The sequence below is a fragment of the Papio anubis genome, chromosome 13 (genome assembly GCF_008728515.1).
Source record: "Papio anubis isolate 15944 chromosome 13, Panubis1.0, whole genome shotgun sequence".
Classification (NCBI taxonomy): Eukaryota; Metazoa; Chordata; class Mammalia; order Primates; family Cercopithecidae; genus Papio; species Papio anubis.
Window position 1 is genome coordinate 63,783,206 of NC_044988.1, and position 18,620 is coordinate 63,801,825.

Consider the following 18,620-nt stretch of genomic DNA (forward strand, 5'->3'; position numbering starts at 1 on the left):
GCCTTGTACATCCTGGGTCCCTATTTCCCACCTATATTGTATGTAAACAACATAGTCCAGAATCTCTGTCCCCTAACTGTGGTGGCCACAGCAAGGGCCTTAGGCTTAGAGAATGGAATAAAGATGCTGGAATCCCAGATGCCTGCAATAAGCCAGAACACTAGCCTGAAGTTAGTTTGTTATCTCTCTGGGTGAAAAGAAGCCCCTGTAACTACACAGTAATAAAGGACTTCCCTACAAAAGAAGGGCATTTACCTACTGCCAACCTCTTAAATTTCATCTGCTCAAGGCCAACTACGCTAGCCTCAATTACAACCCCTAAAGTTGCCCCAAATTCCTAACATTAACCCCACCTCTAATTTGTTTCCTGATTCCCACTACCGGCTTGGACATTCATCCCTTTCCCAGCAGAGACTCATATCCAATCCCTGATCCCTGATACTGATCTAAGTTTTACCTTTAGCACCAAATCGCCTGATGTTAACCCTAAATGTTGACCCCTAAGCCTAAAGTCCATTTGTAACTTGATTCCTAACTCACGCTTTCACTGTTTATCCTTAATACCGACCATGTCAACATTCTTTAATCCCTCAAACAGGCTCTAACCTGATTCCTGTTGTTGACCCTTAACCCGACCCTGAACTCAAATTATGACGTATGATGGCCATCCCAGCAAACAAAATAATGACCTTAATCTAAACCTTACCTACCTAAAACGGATCTGACTCACACTACTAACTCTTAAGTTTTAACCCCAGCTTTTAACTCCTATAGCGACCCTTGATTCCTAAACGGACCCCACCTAATCCCCAACTCACCCAAAGCTTTCCTACCCACATGGCCGCTATCAGCTAACACCAAAGCCCGTCCCCGTCCTGCGCCCCGCTGCCACCCGACTCCTCACGCTCCCCAAAGCCTATCCCAGGCAGAGGACTGCCCCCAGGAGAGGCCTGTCTCCCCCAAGACGGCCTACTTCACGATGAGCCCAAGTTGAGATGCGCTGGACGCTGACCTCTCCAACTAACAGGACCCGAACCGGACACGCAGGAGAGGCAGGGCCCCGCCCGCCCCCGGGGCCAGGCTCCGCGGCCCCACCCTAAGGCCCCCGCCCGGCCCGGTCTGGCCTACCTGCGCTGCCAGGCTCTGCGCCCCGCCTGCCGGCCCGCCGGCCCGCTGCCCTGCCGCTTCTCGGGTCGCCCTCGGGCTCCGGCCTCGCCCTCCCTTCGACACTCTCTCGGCCACTTCCGTCCTGGGAACGTCCCCCACCCGCGGGCGGCGCCCTGGGGCAGCGCTCTATGGTCGCGGGGGGCAGGCAGGAAGCTGCTCTGGCCGCGTTCTCGATGCTCGGGGGCCGCCAAAGGCCGGCAGCCCCTCCCTGGCAGGAAGCGAGGGTGCGGCGCAATCCGGAGAGAACGCCAAGGCGACGCCCGAGTTCCCTTTCAGGCCAGAACTCTTCCTTTTTCTAGCTTGGGGGAGAAGGCGGAGCCGGAGCCCCGGAACCCCCGCCCTCGGGGTGCGAGGCGGCAGCAGGGCCGTCCCCTACATTTGCATAGCCCCTGGGACGTGGCGCGGCACCCAGGCCTCTTCTCAGTTGGAGGGAACTCCAAGTCCCACAATGCCACGGGGTGGGGTGCGTCACTTTCGCTGCGTTGGAGGCTGAGGAGAATTGAGCCTGGGAGGCGGGTCCGGAGAGGGCTACGGAAAGCCCCCGGCCGGGAAGCCCGGCCGTAGAAGGACAGTGGATAGGTGCCCGAGGCCTACAGCTGGCCTGGGGCTCGTGTCTGGGCTTCGGACGTTGGGGCCCGGTAGCCCACCCTTTCCGTAGTTGTCCCAAATGGAGCTGGAATTGGACGCTGGTGACCAAGACCTACTGGGCTTCCTGCTAGAGGAAAGTGGAGATTTGAGGACGGCGCCCGATGAGTCCGTGAGGGCCCCACTGGACTGGGAGCTGCCGCTCTCTGAGGTGCGTTGGGGTTCTGACTGGGGAAAGCGTGGGATGTCCATGAGGTCAGGGGATGGTGATAGGTCAAGGCCTGTTCACTGGAACCCTGCGCAGGTACCGAGCGACTGGGAGGTAGATGATTTGCTGAGCTCCCTGCTGAGTCCCCCAGCGTCGTCGTTGAACGTTCTCAGCAACTCCAACCCCTGCCTTGTCCACCATGACCACACCTACTCCCTCCCACGAGAACCTGTCTCTATGGATCTAGGTTAGTCTGAAATAAGTTTGCGGGGAGGAGAAGGTTCATGGGCCTGGCTATTCATACTTTCCCTTTTGCAGAGAGTGAGAGCTGTAGAAAAGAGGGGACCCAGATGACTCCACAGCATATGGAGGAGCTGGCAGAGCAGGTACTTGACTTGATTTTCAGGAAGATTACTCTCACATTCCTCAGGTGGGGGCAGGATTCCCCATTCCTCTGTGACATCCCCATGCAACTGCCGCCCACTTTCTGGTTACCCTAGGATATTGTTAGGCTGGTACTGACAGATGAGGAGAAGAGTCTATTGGAGAAGGAGGGGCTTATTCTGCCTGAGACACTTCCTCTCACTAAGGTAAGACTCTCGTTAGTTGAGCAAAGGCTGAAAAGGGATTAAAAGTCTCAAGTAGGCCAATTCTGTTAACTTTATATCAATAACTTTAAAAAAGGATTGAGGTGAGAAACTTAGCAGATTTATTGCTAATAGGAAGTTGAGGCAGGTACCCAATATGCTAGATGCAAGGCAGATCATTTTCGTTGGGCTTACACAAATTTTGGTGTTCTGTTAAAAAACAAACAAACAAAAAACCCTCAAAATTATCAGTGCAACATTAGTATTGGGCCTTGGAAAGGATTGTGTAAGTGAAGGGCCTTGACACTTCATTGGCTTCATAGTAATCCACCTCTTGCTGAATGGTAGAACTGTTTAGAGAGTTCAACACGGTTCGACTAAGCAGTACATGAATAAATGCAAAATCCTTAGTTTCCAGTTTTAAGCAATCAGTGGCAACTTCACAAGCAGAGTACTGGGATACTATGATGAAATCAGTGCTCATTAATAGAAAGGTTCCAGGAATTTTTTTTTTTTTGACAAGGTCTTGTTCTGTTGCACAGGCTGGAGTGCAGTGATGTGATCATGGCACACTGCAGCCTTGAATTTCTGGGCTTAGGTGATTCTCCCACCTCAGCCTCCTGAGTAGCTGAGACTACAGGTGCACACCACCCTGCCCGGCAAATTTTTTTTTGGTGTTTTTAGTAGAGATGGGGTTTTGCCTTGTTGCCAGGCTGGTCTTGAACGCCTGTGCTCAAGTGATCTACCCACCTTGGCCTCCAAAAGTAAAGAATTTTAATTCCTTCAAAGTACAAGATGAGTCAGCAGTGTGATGTGGCTACTAGGAAAGTTAATGGGATTTGGAAACTGTAGCAAGAGTTATTGTCTCCACAAGTCACTATCTTGCTTTCCTTTATACTAGCTAGAGCACATCTTTGACAGATACTAAGAAGATGCAGTCTATCCTAAGAAGATGAGTTAAAATTTTTGTCTAAGCTGTTTTTTTCTTGAACTTTTTTTCTCTGAGGAAATGTCAAATGCCTGAAAATAGCTAAACAGGGTTCATTCTATTTGGCCCCAGAGATACTAGGTAAGTCCAACGTATAGAAATTGTAAGGAGACAGCTGTTGGTTCAGGATAAGGAAGTTTTTGTTTGAAGACAGATTCTTGCTTTACTGCCCAGGTTGGAGAATAGTGGTGAGATCATGGCTCACTACAGCTTCGACCTCTCAGGCTCAAGCGATTGTCCTTCCTCAGCCTCCTGAGGAGCAGGGACCACAGGCATGTGCCACCACACCCGGCTAATTTATTTTTAGTAGAGACAAGGTCTCACTGTGTTGCTCAGGCTGGTCTCAAACTCCTGGGCTCAAGCGGTCCTCCTGCCTTAGCTCCCCAAAGTGTTGGGATTACAGGCATGAGCCATGTCACCTGAATATTGCCTGACCAATTTTTTTTTTAATAGTTTAAAATGGTCTGGCTTGTTAGGGTTAACACCTGGTCCGTGGAGGCATTCAGAAAGAATGTGAATGCCTATTGGTCAGGGAAGCTGTAGAAGGGATTTCTGTATTGGAAAGAGATGGATCTCAGTTGCCTTTCAACTTCTTGTTCTAGAGTCCCTCTAATGATACCCCTTTCCCTGTTTCCTTTCAGATGGAGGAACAAATTCTGAAACGTGTGCGGAGGAAGATTCGAAATAAAAGATCTGCTCAAGAGAGCCGCAGGAAAAAGAAGGTGTATGTTGGGGGTTTAGAGAGCAGGTATGAAAGGGAGAGGGACTCAGTTTTAAGTGTTAGGTTTTTGAAGGGGGGACACAGGCCATATCCCCATATCTTTGTTATTTCCCCCAGGGTCTTGAAATACACAGCCCAGAATATGGAGCTTCAGAACAAAGTACAGCTTCTGGAGGAACAGAATTTGTAAGTATCCCTCCAAACCATTCCCTTCCTACGCTCCTCATTTAATGTTTTCTCACTCTTTCCCCTGCCCTACACTTGATTTCTAACAGGGTGGCTGCCTTCACTAGGTCTCTGATTCTAAGACGCTCACAGTAGTGGGGAATATATTTATAAGTAACTGAGAATAAGCTAAGTACCTAGAAAAAGAAAGGGGGTAAGAAAGACCTCATGGGCTTTCATAGGATTCTGGGGTTGGGTTGGGAAAACATTCTAGGCAGAGAGAAAGCATCCTAGGCAAGAGGATTGGCCCAGCATAGTCCTCTTGGGCTGGAACACATGTGAGCTGGGACAGAAGGTAGAGAACATAGAGAATGCCCGGTGAGGATTATGTGCATAGCTGATCAGACAATGGGGAACTACTGATGATATTTGCAAAGGAGGTTAAGTCCTGGAAGAGTTTGTTTTGTTTTGTTTTTGCTTTTTTTGTTTGTTTTAATGAGGAACTTCAGGCATTTTTTCCAGAGTGGAAGAAGTCGTTTGCAAAAATAGAATGAAAAGTAAGAGAGAGGATCCAGTGCAGAGATGGAGGAGGTGGCCTGAACAGGAGTTTCATTGTGTCTCAGGGTGCTAGGCCAGGGGATGCTCACCATTGGCCCCTCTCTTCCTCTAGGTCCCTTCTACATCAACTGAGGAAACTCCAGGCCATGGTGATTGAGATATCAAACAAAACGAGCAGTAGCAGCACCTGCATCTTGGTGAGGATAGTGATGAGGGGAGAAATTCTTTTCTCAGTTGCTGGGGACAGTTGTGCAATCCAGAGCCCTTCTTCATCTCCTTTTTCCTCTGCTGTAGGTCCTACTAGTCTCCTTCTGCCTCCTCCTTGTACCTGCTATGTACTCCTCTGACACAAGGGGGAGCCTGCCAGCTGAGCATGGAGGTAAGAGGCTTAAGGATAGCTCTCAGACATGGGCAAGGGGAGAGGCCTGGGTTGGCCTCTGAAGATTCTTTGTCTCCTCAGTGTTGTCCCGCCAGCTTCGTGCCCTCCCCAGTGAGAACCCTTACCAGCTGGAGTTGCCTGCCCTGCAGTCAGAGGTGCCAAAAGACAGCACACACCAGTGGCTGGACAGCTCAGACCACGTACTCCAGGCCCCTGGCAACTCTTCCTGCCTACTGTACTACATGCCTCAGGCTCCCAGTGCAGAGCCTCCCCTGGAGTGGCCATTCCCTGACCTCTTCTCAGAGCCTCTCTGCCGAGGTCCCATCCTCCCCCTGCAGGCAAATCTCACAAGGAAGGGGGGATGGCTTCCTACCGGTAGTCCCTCTGTCATCTTGCAGGACAGATACTCAGGCTAGATATGAGGATATGTGGGGGGGTCTCAGCAAGAGCTTGTGGGGCTCCCCATCTGTGTCCAAATAAAAAGGGGTGGGCGAGGGCTGGCTGCAGCTCCTATGCCCTATCAGGAGGACTGAGGGCTCAAACACACCACACTTACTGGCTTTCTGGGTCTTTTATTTGTACCCATGTGTCTCACCCCATGAATGTACCTGGGGAAATCAACTGACCTCCCTGAACATTTCATGCAGTGAGGGAACGGGTGAGGAAAGAAATAAATAAGTGATTCTAATGCTGCCTAGGTCACCCTCAACCCCCATTTACTGGCACAACTGGGTGGGGAGAAGGGAAGGGGTATGATTGTCCTGATGGCTCAGGGTTGCAGGAGGTTCAGAGGGGAAGGAGGAAAGGCCAGGCTGGAGGCTGGGCTGTTAGCACTTTCCTCCCACAGTTCAGATGGTTCACTCTGGGCTCACGTTTGCCATGGCTTCCTTTGGTTCAAACATAGGCCCTGTCCTTAGTCCTGTGCCCTGTTCGACTTTTGGCCTGGAGGCCTTTTTGTGCTGCTGCTGTTGCAGGGCTAGCTGCATGGCCCAGATGCTCAGTGGCCGCATGTAGGCCAGTGAGCGGAACACCCGCTGCTGGCAGTATGCCTCTGGGGTCTGGAAGGCCAGACCCAGGCGCTCCCACACGGTACGGTAGCAGCCTTCAGCTGTCTGGAAGCCCTCCCAAGTCAGGCCCTGTTGGGAGAGATGACAGTCATACATACTAACTTGGCACCCTCTGAATAGCCATTTCCACTGGATAGATGGAGGCAGTATAGTCTTTGCCTTCAAGGAGCGGGAAGCAAATAGAGGAGGTAACTGTGACCCACAGGCAAGCCTGAAGGCAGGAGCTAGAATGCATACCAGGGAAAAGCGGGAGGCTTTATAGATGGATAAGATGGCATTGGGTTATGCCTTGAAGAAATTTGGTGGCTGAGGAAGTTTTCTGGGCCAGGATACAGATGGTAGAGAGATGGGAAAGGGAGTGCATTACCTCTTGGATCATGGTAGCTGCCAATCCGTAGACCACACCCACCCAGACTTCATCAGACTGCACACTGGATTTATCAGGGACACCATGGGGCTGCATCCCATTCACAGCCCCCATGGCCCCTCCTGCAAAGGCCTGGACGTTCAGCTCAAAGATAGTTTGGAGAGCACGGACCACATGTGGGGTAGGAAACACCTGGAGGGGCAATGGCAGGAACATAGTCTCATATACTTACTTCCCACCTTCAGGGAAAACCCAGTTTTCTCTCTGGCTCCTCCTCCTAGTCTCACCTCAGTCTCTCCTTCTCCTAGGCCACAGGCCTTCAGGAACCACTGTCCAGCACACTGGTCAGACATAACACTACGAGACTGAGGCTGAGAGCTGCTGTCATAGTTGTAATAGCGGCCTGGAGTCGAGGAAGAGAAAATAAGGCTCCTGGTGTCCCTTCAGCTGCTTTAAGACTACTTAGGCTCTCCAAACTCACCATTCCACAGCAGTCTCTCATAGGCTTCTTGGCCCCGGTGGAGGATGGAAGAAAACTTATCCTGAATGTCCTGTGCCCCACACAGAGCAGCCATCTGGACCATCACAGCCACAGCTGCCAGCCACAGCCCTCCACAGTAAGCACTGATCAGGGACATGGGTTTGGGGGTCAGACTGGCAGCTCCAGCTACTCCCATGCAGTGTAACAGACAATGAGTCATTTTTTCTTGAGCCCTACAATCCCTTGGTGCCCAGTTTCCCACCTCAGGCCTCCTGGAAACCCCTACCCACTAACCTGGGGCCTGTGGTCACCCATCCATCATAGGTCTGGTCTGCGTAGCCTCCATTTTCAATGAGTCCATCATGATCCTTGTCAAACTTCATTTCAGACTCCATCACAGCCTAGAGAGGGGACCAAGATGCTGAAGACCTAGGTACCGAGGAAAGGCAACAACCAGCTAGGCTCTTCCCAGACACCAGCCATACCCCTGGCACACTGGTCACTGCATGTGCATCCCTTACTAGACACACAGGCCACATGTCCTTCAGGAAGTTTTGATCACCCGTCAGGTAATAGTCCCGATAAACCTGCAGCACAAACTTCAGGTTCAGGTCCTTCCAGTCAGCAGTATCGTGGATCAAATATGCATTGACCCGGAGCCATGGTTCATCATCTGTGGGAGAGGCGGGGACCTGGGTCATTTGCATTGGTGGGTAGGGTAGAGGGTACAAAAGTTGAGGGAGGGAAGCTGACCTTGGGGTGGACTTTTACCTGGGTCCCCAATATCATGGGGGATGACGTTCCTCCTTTTCACAGGTGCCATCACCCCACTCATCAGGTACCGTCGCCGTGTCAGGTCCTCCCTGAGAGTGGCCAGAGCTGCGGGAGCAGACACAGAAGGGAGGCAGGGAATGGGCATGCTTGAGGAGGGGCACAGAGCTATGTGTGTGACCGCAGTGGGGAACCAGTAAGCAGCATGCAGATATGTATAAAGGGAAGGGAAAGAAGAGACAATCTGAGGGACCACAGAAGTTCAGGGGTATGGGGAGCCAAGAGGGCAGAAGAGGCACAAAAGAGATCCTCACCCATGTCATACTGTAGGCTGAGCTCAAGTTTGGGCCATAGCATGATGAGGGCAAAGGAGGCATAAAAGTGGACATCATATGTGTTGTACATGCGGTACTCCTGGCCTGGAGGAATGAATGAGAAACACTGTTGCCAGAATTCCTGCTTCCCCTTCAAACCCCTCTGTAGCTTGTCCTCTAGATTTGGAAGTGGGGCACTGTCACTAGTCCACATCCATCACCCCCTCACCCTAACCAATATCCTGGGGTAGGCAAATCCATCATCCTGGCTTAGGCACGGCCTGCCATATCCCAGCCCACCAGCATCCTGTACCCTCAAGGTAGCCAAATCGACCGTAGTCCCGTAGGGTGGGGCAGAGGTGACACATGTTTCTGCCCAGCTCCTCTGGTAGGGAGTCCTCACGAACTTCCAGCCATACTGTGCCTCCATCAGCCAGGAAGTATAGTTCATTGAACAGTGCAGATTTGTACCAGGCAGGCAGTGATCTGGGAAGTGAGGAGGAGGAAATGGTTTAAGGAACATGCACCTCCCAAGATGGAAAGGATTTGGGGGTTCAGCAGAGTAGGAGCATCAAATTAATCCCAGTGCAAGTCTACTGACTTTGGTGGGTGGAGAGTAAATCGAGGAGTCCCATTCGGAGTGAGTGCCTAGGAGAAAGGCAAGAGATGGGCCCCACTGGTACCTGTCATCCAATACCGGGCTCTGCCAAGCTGAGATCCTCTCTTCCCACTCTGCGTATTGGCACAGTGCATAGTGGCTGAGGGCAGGTGCTGCATCTCCATCCTGGCCAAAGAACCTTGTATACCGCCTGGGGTGGGAAGGGGAAGGATGAACACAAGCCCCAGGTCAGAGCTTTGGATCCTTACACTTTCTTGCTCCCCTCACCTGTAGTGGACTTGGCCTTTAGCTCCAAACAGGATCCTGGGCATGTCCCAGGCCAGTGAAAACTCCAGGCGGCACTGGCCTCGAGGTCGCAACTTGCTGGAAACACACACAGCTCCAGCAATGCCTACTCCTTTCTGCGTAGGGGTGCTTTGGCCTGAGAGAAGCACAAGAGAATTCAGGACAGGAGCCCCTGCAACCCCAGGGATAGGGATCCCTAACAGGGAAACAAGGCCTACTTATTGCCAGGCCTCCCACCCTTGGTCCCAAGACAGGGACAACCTCTCTTCCCACCATCTCCCAGTCAGACCCCCCATCACCAGCGGGAGAGTCCAGCTGTCCATCCTGAAGTAGATCTTGCCACACCTGCTGCCCCGTGCTGTCAGGGTCAAAGGCTGTGATGTGGGTTACCGTGGTATCTGCCTGTGAAGGGGCCAGGGACTGTGAGGGCAGGCACGAGTACACTGGGTCCCGGCTAGCTCCCCAGCTCCTCTTACCCAGACCTAGGGGCTTACGGGAGTATGATGAGGGTGGATGAAGAGACCATGGTGGGGTGGAGATAGGGTTCAGGGGCTAAGGTATAGGGCAGGCTCTTTCCTTACCGTGACTCGTGCAGCCACAGCCATTGTGTAGGGGTTTGGAAGGGTTGGATGATGCAGCAGCAGCCCCTGGACAGTTTCCCCGCCATGCTCCAGACAGAAGGGCTCATTCCACAAACCCCCTGGGGCATCGTCTCCACCCCCCAGTCCGTTCCGCATGGAGAACATGATGGACACATCTAGAGCTTCATCCCCTTCATTTTCCACATCCCACACAAAGACTCCTACAGGCAGGCTGCTGTCCTGGGGGCAGAACATTAGACTCAGACGGTCCCAGTAGAGCCCCTCCTGACCCCACTCTCCTAGGATCAGTCCTGGGTGCACACAGGACCTGACTCAAATACTCCTCAGTATACTCTTCTTTTGTCCACTTGCATCTCCCTGTATTCCCAGGCAAGCTGCCTATCGGGACATAGAAGACCAGAACCAATTGGGCGGTGGTTCTGGGAAGCCAGTGTGATGGCTTCAATCTCCCTTTCACAGGTCATGCAGTTTATTTTCCTTTTTTTTTTGAGACGGAGTCTTGCTCTGTCACCCAGGCTGGAGTGCAGTGGCATGATCTTGGCTCACTGCAAGCTCCACCTCCTGGGTTCACGCCATTCTCCTGCCTCAGCCTCCCGAGTAGCTGGGATTACAGGCGCCTGCCACAATGCCCCGCTAATTTTTTTTGTATTTTTAGTAGAGACAGGGTTTCATGTATTAGCCAGGATGATTTCCATCTCCTGACCTCGTGATCCGCCTGCCTCGGCCTCCCAAAGTGTTGAGATTACAGGCGTGAGCCACCGTGGAGCCTGGCAGGCCATGCAGTTTCTAGCAGAGGCAAGGTCCTGGGGAAGGGAGGGCAATGGAAAATACAGACGTGGGGGCCTCACCTGGTAGTCATGGGGCAAGATGGGTGTGATCTGACGGCAGGTGAGGGTGACATTCTGGCCAGGAAGCTGATAGACAGTCCAGGCTCGGGGATAGAGGGCGTGGTAGAAAGCAAAGTACCCACACAGGCCCCAGTTCCAGCTGCGGAGGACACTTGGGCGCTCCAGGGACAGGACTTGCTGGTACACAGTCTGCCCTTCCCGGCGTAGGCACACTGTGAACTTAAAGAGGGCAGATAAGCTGGAACGGGGTAAGCCACAGGCACCACAAACTAAGTCTTCCCTCTTCTCAAATCAGCTCCTCCCCTTTCAGAGCCTGCAGCTGTTACCACTGCACCATCAGCTTCAAGTCATCCCCCAGGCTCAGTGAATCACCAAGTCCTGCTACCTCCTCGTCCATCTATCTCCCAAGCTTTCTCTCCCTTCTCCACTATGGTGGTGTTAGCACCTCATTTAAGCCCAAACAATCTCCTGCTTTTTCTGTGGCCCTTTTCATCTGGGTAGCAGAGTGATCTTTCTCACAGGCAAATCTAGATATGTCGTCCTTGGTTAGAATGTTTCAGTGACTCCCCATGGCCCTCAGGCTAAAGTCTCAACTCTTGCCTGGCTTTCAAGGCCCTTCTTGAGCTGGCCTCTCCCTGCCCATCAGACTCATCACCTCTTCAAGCACCTATATTCTGCTCATATAAAAATACTCACTGTTCCTTGAGCACACTACATTCCCTCCTCCATGCCTGTGCTCATACTTATTCGCTATCTGGTGAAACCTCTCATCCTGCAAAGCCTAGGTCAAAAGCCATCTCTTCCTCTTCCTCTCCTTCCTCCAGCAGTGAGTCATTATATGTGCCCCCCTCCCGCTCTATTCTAGCATTTGGTGTATTATCTTATAATGTATTGACTGACCATTCTGTGTCCCTGACTGCTCTATGGGTTCTTCTGAGGGTAGTTACATTTTCTAATTCACTGATGCACCATTCTTCAGAGTTGGTGTGTATGTGGAGGGAATGAGTGAAATCTGCAGCGCCGTCCCTTTTTCCACAGTATACTATCCACCCCTCTTCTTTTAGCACTGATGTGGTCTCTGTCTCCATTTCCCCTAAGTCTTGTTTTCTCAAAAAAAGTTTTAGCTCTTGGAGGGTAGGAGCTATGAGGGATTAATATCCCTTTCCCTGGTTCAAACTATGCCAAATATTTTTATTGTATACAGTCGGCTCTCCATATCTGTGAGTTCCGCATCAGTGGATTCAACCAACCAAATCTAAAATATGCGGAAAAAAAGTTGCATCTGTACCGAATATGCACACACTTTATTTCTTGTACGGTATGACAAGGGTTTATGTAACAATGTATGAGGTATTATAAGTAATCTACAGATGATTTAAAGTATATAGGAGGATGTGCAATGGTTATTTGCAAATACTGTATGCCACTTCAAATCAAAGACTGAGCATCCTCGGATAGTGCGTCCTGGGCCCAACCCCCAATGGATACTGAGGGACAACTATATAAAATACTTTTTCATTTTGTTGGAATGGTACATAATGGTTAAGACCGCAAGCTCTTCACCACAGAAAGAAATGGTTCTAGGCCGGGCGCGGTGGCTCAAGCCTGTAATCCCAGCACTTTGGGAGGCCGAGACGGGCGGATCACGAGGTCAGGAGATCGAGACCATCCTGGCTAACATGGTGAAACCCCGTCTCTACTAAAAAATACAAAAAACTAGCCGGGCGCGGTGGCGGGCGCCTGTAGTCCCAGCTACTCGGAAGGCTGAGGCAGGAGAATGGCGTGAACCCGGGAGGCGGAGCTTGCAGTGAGCAGAGATCCGGCCACTGCACTCCAGCCTGGGCGGCAGAGCGAGACTCCGTCTCAAAAAAAAAAAAAAGAAATGGTTCTGAATCCCAACCCTTCCATTTACCAACCTTGTGACCTTGCACATGTTACTAAACCTCTCTGGATCTTAGTGTCCTCATCTGCAAAATGAGCATAATAGTGGTACTTCCCTTGTAGGATTGTTTTTAATATTAAACAGTATACAAAGAGCCTAGAACAGTGTCTAGCACATGTTAAGCATGCAATAATTACTTTAATTGTAGAGTCACAATTCTAGAAGCCATTCCCCTCAGGATACCTAAGGGATGAGGCAGAGAGGGATCTTGGAACATGGGCAGGGCTGGTAAACCTGAACCAGGAAGGGCATTGTCATTAATTGGACCAAAGATTTGCTAGTCATTTTTCCTTTGAAGATGAAGCTGAATGCTGGAGCCAGGAAAGAGGAACTTCCTAGACAACTCTAAAGGGGTGGTCAACTAGAGAGATATGGTGAAAGGCAGGCCACATACTTCTGGCAATTTAAGGCCCAGATGTGATGCAGGAGCAAAAGGAAAAAAGTGAAGCTTCAGAAGAGGGAAGAAGGCTAGAGATCTAAGCCCGGGAGAGAAGGAGCTTTTTAGACCCTAAGCCAGAGAGACCTCCAGGGAAGTGATCAGCAGAGGAGCTGAACTTTGGTGAAGGTTCCTCAATCAGGGTGAGAAACTTTGTACTACATGTCTTTTTTTCCCATGAGTTTATAGACTTTGGGTTTTCTTCTCCCTTCCAGTCCTACCAAATGTTCTTTTAGCCAGGTTAAGTGATTTGGGAATTCTCTGCATTCTTTGTGGTTGGGGGCTGCCTCAGCTAGTTGGGTTGGGCCAGTGAGGTAGACAGGAGGCATTTGCTAGAGAAATGCCAAGTCTGTTTACTCTTTCAAGGAATGTGTGCTCTGTGTGTGTCGTATTCCTACAGTATATCCTAGCACAGGGCTGGGCACACAGGAAGCATCCTGAGAGTACTTATTGGATTGAATCATATTCACATCTAACTGCTACCTCCTACACTAGCCAAGAGGTCCTTCCTTCTTGGCCTGGGGAGGTACTGTCCTGGCCTCTCCACCTCCTGGCTCTTACTTGGTCAGCGATGACTGTCCGGTGCTGATACATTCCAGGGTTAAGCTGCCAACGACAGAACTGGCCTCTCCAGCCACGGGTAATAGTGCCTCCCCCGATGCCACCCAAGGGACAACCTAGAGAAATCAGGATGGTTAGTGGGGTATTGGGAGAGGAAAATAAGCATATTTCTAACTTTCTAGACTATAAAGCCTGGTTCTTCTGAAAACCTAGGGAATGGAACAGTGCAATTTGCATAAACTGGAAGCCTCTGCCTAACTGTGGTAGACCTGGAGGCTGGGCCTTTTCTGAGCAGAGCACAGATGGGGTGAGGCTCACCATAAATCTGTCTTAGGGGTACAGAATTGATCATGTCGATGAAAGGTGTCTTCTTTTCCACCTGGGTCTTCCGGTACCACCACTGCAGGTACCTGAGGAGCAAGAGGCAATGTGAGTGGAAGGGGGCAGGTGGGCAGTTGTTCACAGGCTGTCACCTGCCTGTCTCTGTGACCTCCCATTAAATGTCCCAAGGACATCTGCTTTCAAATCTCTCTTCCTCTTGATTTCTATACAGTTCAAGGTCCCTTCATCTTCCCAGTCACCCCAGCTAAAGTGTAGGAGTGGCTTTGTTTCTCTCCTTTTTTCTCCTCAGAAGGGGCTTTCTGATCTCTCCTTATCTCTCTAGTGCCACCACCACTGCTTTACTTCCAACATTAGGAGCTTCTGTCTGAGGTGCTGAAAGGACCGTTTATGGTTTCCTGGCCTACAGCCTCCACCCCCAATCCCCTACCTCCAAAACAGGCATAGACTGCTGGGGATAACTTTCTTATTTTTATTTTTATTATTTATTTATTTTTTTTGAGATAGTTTCATTCTTTGTTGTCCAAGCTAGAGTGCAGTGACGCGCAGTCTTGGCTCACTGCAAACTCCGCCTCCTGTGTTCAAGCAATTCTCCTGCCTCAGCCTCCCAAGTAGCTGGGATTACAGGCGTCCACTACCATGCCTGGCACATTTTTTTTTTTGTATTTTTAGTAGAGATGGGGTTTCACCATGTTAGCCAGGCTGGTCTTGAACTCCTGACCTCAGGTGATCTGCCTGCCTCGGTCTCCCAAAGGGCTGGGATTAGAGGCGTGAGCTACCGCTTGTGGCCTTTCTTCTTTTTAAAATGATCATTTTTCTTTCTAATTGTGAAAGGTGAAAGGGGGAAAAAAACCATCTCACCCACAGACAATCAGTGTTTATATTTATTTCTGGGCATTTCCTCTCAAGTCTTTTTTTTTTTTTTTTTTTTTTAAATTCAGCATTTAAACCGTGAAGCTTTCTGATTTTGCTCTCGGTAAAGCCTTCAAAAAATCCCAACATTTTCCTGGGCTTGCTACAGCCCTGTATCCAAGAGGCAAATGATTGAGGCTGTTTTCAATAGGCAAATGATTCTGTTTTCAAGGCTCTGACATCTGTCCCAGCCTATCTTCTAATCTTATTTCCTACAAATTCTCATTCCAGATGGGTCCTCACCAAGTAGCCCCTGCCTTGCCAGGCTCTTTCCCATTTCCACTGTCCTCCCTACCTAACCACATTATGCCTACTGTTCAGTCACACCACTTCTAGCCAAATAATTGGGTAAGTAACCCCTAAGTCCCAGTTTCTTCATCTACAAAATGAGGATACCACCTGCTCTAGCTACCTAATAAAATGGTTGAAAGATCAAATGACATAATAGATAAGAAAGCCATAAAGTACAGGTATGATTATTACTCATATATACAAACTGCTATCTCAATTCCTAATCAGACATTGCCTTGTTATTTCAGTGTTCCTCATGTGAGGCTGACATATTTTTAAGTTCCTTGGGGAAAGGGACAATGACAAAGACTAGTTGAATATTACCCTCAGGTCCAAGCACTGGGCAGGACATATGGTCTGCAGTCAATGCATATTTGCCAAATTTACAAATTAATGAACATACAAATGATGGGGCACAAGAGAGATAACAGACAGACTGGAGCAGAGGAGGAGAAATGTGATTAAAGAATAGGGACAGCGGCCAGGTGCAGTGGCTCACACCTGTAATCCCAGCACTTTGGGAGGCCGAGGTGGGCGGATTACCTGAGGTCAGGAGTTCAAGACCAGCCTGGCCAACATGATGAAACCCCGTCTCTACTAAAAATACAAAAAAATTAGCCGGATATGGTGGTGGGCACCTGCAATCCCAGCTACTTGGGAGGCTGAGGCAGGAGAATAGCTTGAACCCAGGAGACAGAGGTTGCAGTGAGCTGAGATCGCACCATTGCACTCCAGCCTGGGTGACAAAAGCAAGACTGTCTCAAAAAAAAAAAAAAAAAAAAAAAGGGACAGCACATTCTAGGGGTGGAAAGAAGAGGGAAGGAAGACAAAGGATGGGATGACAAGAAGGCAGAGAATCCTCTCTGCCAGCTTAGAGAAAATTGGACTTTGAAACTAGAGGCCAGAAAGGACTGGTAGAGGGAGGGTGCGGCCGAGGATTAGGGCAACCAGGGAGAGTAACTGCAATCTATGAGGATAGGCAGAACAAAGGACTATCTGGCAGGGAAGAAGCACTCAATAAATATTTATTGAATGAGTGGACTCTGGCTGGAAGGGAGAACAATTGAAATTGAATTCTTACCGAGGTAAGGCCCAGAGAACTCTGTCTTGCTGGAGCTCCTGGTCAGAGTGTCCCCAGTTCAGCTCTGTCTTAGGAGCTCTCTCACTCCCTTAATATGGTAGCTGGCCATTCCTGACCTATTTGGCCTTCTCCACAATTTCAACCTCAACTCAAGAGTTATCACTTAGAATTCTTGTCTCACCTGTGCTTTCTCCTCACAGGAACTCATCCTATTCCAAAAACCTTGTATCAGTCCCCCCCACTCTATCCTGGAATGGGGAGCCAGGGTCCAGGGGGTTGAGCACAGCTTCAGGCCTCTATGACTCAGTTCATATTTAAGGGCTAAGAGGCTAGGATGCCCATCTTTTCTTGATCTCATTGTTCCCACCACATGCAACTCAGTGTACTTCTCTCTGTACACTAGATCCTATTTTGACCCAAAAGCTTTTGGGGTCAAACTTGGACTGAATTGATTTCAGAAGCAGCCTGGAGGGATGATTCTTCTCTGCTGCAGGCCACTCACAGGCACCAGCAAAGCCAGATGTGCAGGCAGCATCAGGCCCTTCCCACTCCCCAGGGCTGGGGTTAGATAACTGACCTCTCCACCACAGCCCCACAGCACTTACTGGGGAAATGAAGGGTCTCCTACTCTAGAAGCTGTCAGGGCAGGATTTCCCAAGCTTTATGCCTCCCTCCACAGTTCTGTGTTTATTGTGTAGACTGAGTCAGGATGACCTCAGGGTGATGCTTTCTGTCCTCACATCCACCTGTTCCTGTTAGTGGGTCTGGCTCCTCATCACTAGTCTTTGAACTCAGTGGGGATCTAGACGGGTTCTACATCTATGGCAGTGCCTCTCTGATAAATGACTTAATATCAAGAGCTCTCTCTCCCAGAATAGAATGACAGCACCTTTTCATCACTTCAGAGTTGAGGGCAGGGAGGCTCTTACCTACTCCCTGGAGCTAAAGCTTGAGGAAAGAAGCAGTAGTGTTGGGACTCTAACAATGTGCCTAAAGAGGTACAGAGAATGCCCCAGCTGCTTGCAGGAAGTAAGGGGTTGAGACTCCCCACCCCCAAATAAAACAATATTGTGTTAGTATCACAGCAGCCAGATTATCCTTTCCTACCTTGCCACAAAGTATAGCTAATCCCAAAGGGAAGTCATTGGAAACCAGTATGTGAGAAGGAGCCTGAATGGGAAAGGCTGACTGCATGACCAAATGTTCCTACTGTTTCCTTCTGAAAAGACAAAACACTGGGAGGGAATGGTGTTGCAAAGAGATGTGACCTGGTCTCATGGTCCAAAACCATAGGCCTAAAATATGCCAGGGATAGGGGCCGCTTCACTGGGACAAGAAGCCCAACTGCTTTCTTGCCCTTTCCCACCTCTGCTAGTTTTGAGCTGGAACAAAGTGAAGCCAAAGGCATTCTAGGCAATGGGGTCTACTCACCTCAAGCCCATGCCTATATGCTTTATCATGTTCCTTAGGGAGACATTGTTAGCTTGAAAGGGTTTCCTCTTCTCTGTAAACTCATGAGCCAGACAGATGCGCCAGCCAAAGGGAGGCACCTGGTAGCCCACAGCTTTACCCTCATAGGAAGCCATCAGCTGCCCAGAGTCCTCCGGATTGCAGCAGCCCGTCTCTTTTTGGGGTCGGTTGTCTTCGGGACTCTTGCAGTCTGTAACCTGCACATCCTTGGTGCCTACAGTCTCTTCAGGGCAATAAACCTGTGGATCCTCTTTGGCACAGCTTATCTGCTCCGAGGCTGGGACGCCAGTTCCCATGTTTCCTGGATCCTGGGTCCCCATGACCTCGATGGCCCCAAGTTCCGAGCCCTCGGATACTAAGTATCTCGCCAGCCTATTCCAGATGTGGGCGCCGGTGGTTGTTAGGTATCGTCCCGGAGGACCGGGCGTTGGGGAAAGCTTAGATGAGCTGGTGTTTCAGTGGAGCCGGGGAGCTCTTGCTTCAGTGGCGGCGGCGACAGCAATGAAGCCGCCTTGGGCTCTCCTTCGGTTGTCTCTGTAGGTCCTGGACGGGAAGGGTCGGGCCTCGTCGTCATTGAGCCGCGATGATTAGCTCGCCCGGCCAAAGGGCGACTGGGCCCGCAGAGAGGGGAGGAGCCGCGGGGCCAGCCCACCAGGCACCGCCCCAGGACGGGCCCGCAAGGCACCGCCCCCGGGACCTCGGCCCGGCCCCTGGGCCACGGCACCGGGTCCCCCAGGATTGGGCGCCAGGTCCCGCAGGCCGGCTCCGGGGCAGCGCCCGCGCCCAGGTGCCAGCCCGTGGGAAGGTGACCCTGGGCGCCGGGACAACCCGAGCCCTTTCCGGTCTGGCCGGCCGGGCGCTTCCGGCCGGAAGGGA

The 18,620-nt window shown here is 50.7% G+C and overlaps 4 protein-coding genes across 7 annotated transcripts in view; 2 read left to right on the top strand and 2 right to left on the bottom strand.

Moving 5' to 3' along the window:
• The window catches only part of TLN1 (talin 1), a 35,020-nt gene extending 33,588 nt beyond the window's left edge, over positions 1-1,432 (bottom strand). For 2 of the 3 annotated variants that reach the window (XR_004178058.1, XM_031654845.1), the window contains exon 1: positions 1,129-1,240. The gene's annotated coding sequence lies outside the window, so the exon portion shown is untranslated. Of the gene's footprint in view, positions 1-1,128 lie in introns of all 3 variants that reach the window. The other variant, XM_003911524.5, reaches the window with a different exon arrangement.
• CREB3 (cAMP responsive element binding protein 3) lies at positions 1,397-6,046 on the top strand. Its single transcript, XM_003911529.3, has 9 exons — positions 1,397-1,963; positions 2,057-2,207; positions 2,279-2,346; positions 2,461-2,550; positions 4,177-4,283; positions 4,374-4,442; positions 5,092-5,176; positions 5,274-5,358; positions 5,440-6,046. The coding sequence occupies exons 1-9, from the start codon at positions 1,835-1,837 to the stop codon at positions 5,772-5,774; spliced, it is 1,119 nt and encodes a 372-aa protein (XP_003911578.2). The 5' UTR covers positions 1,397-1,834; the 3' UTR covers positions 5,775-6,046.
• On the bottom strand, positions 5,915-18,620 carry GBA2 (glucosylceramidase beta 2). Of its 2 annotated transcripts, none has more exons than XM_003911525.5 (17): positions 17,706-18,590; positions 13,970-14,061; positions 13,652-13,767; positions 10,713-10,931; positions 9,844-10,083; positions 9,562-9,664; positions 9,245-9,398; positions 9,042-9,167; positions 8,672-8,844; positions 8,359-8,463; positions 8,045-8,152; positions 7,795-7,946; positions 7,568-7,674; positions 7,274-7,416; positions 7,080-7,195; positions 6,793-6,984; positions 5,915-6,494 (listed from the first exon to the last, which is right to left on the bottom strand). In XM_003911525.5, exons 1-17 carry the CDS (start codon positions 18,062-18,064, stop codon positions 6,216-6,218), a joined length of 2,784 nt encoding a protein of 927 aa, XP_003911574.2. In that variant the 5' UTR covers positions 18,065-18,590; the 3' UTR covers positions 5,915-6,215. The 2 variants fall into 2 exon arrangements, with proteins under 2 accessions (XP_003911574.2, XP_021783087.2); XM_021927395.2 differs by having other exon boundaries at positions 6,216-6,494; positions 9,844-10,078; positions 17,706-18,620.
• The window catches only part of RGP1 (RGP1 homolog, RAB6A GEF complex partner 1), a 48,946-nt gene continuing 37,665 nt past the window's right edge, over positions 7,340-18,620 (top strand). Inside the window, exon 1 of the mRNA XM_021927398.2 lies at positions 7,340-7,409. The gene's annotated coding sequence lies outside the window, so the exon portion shown is untranslated. The remainder of the gene's footprint in view (positions 7,410-18,620) is intronic.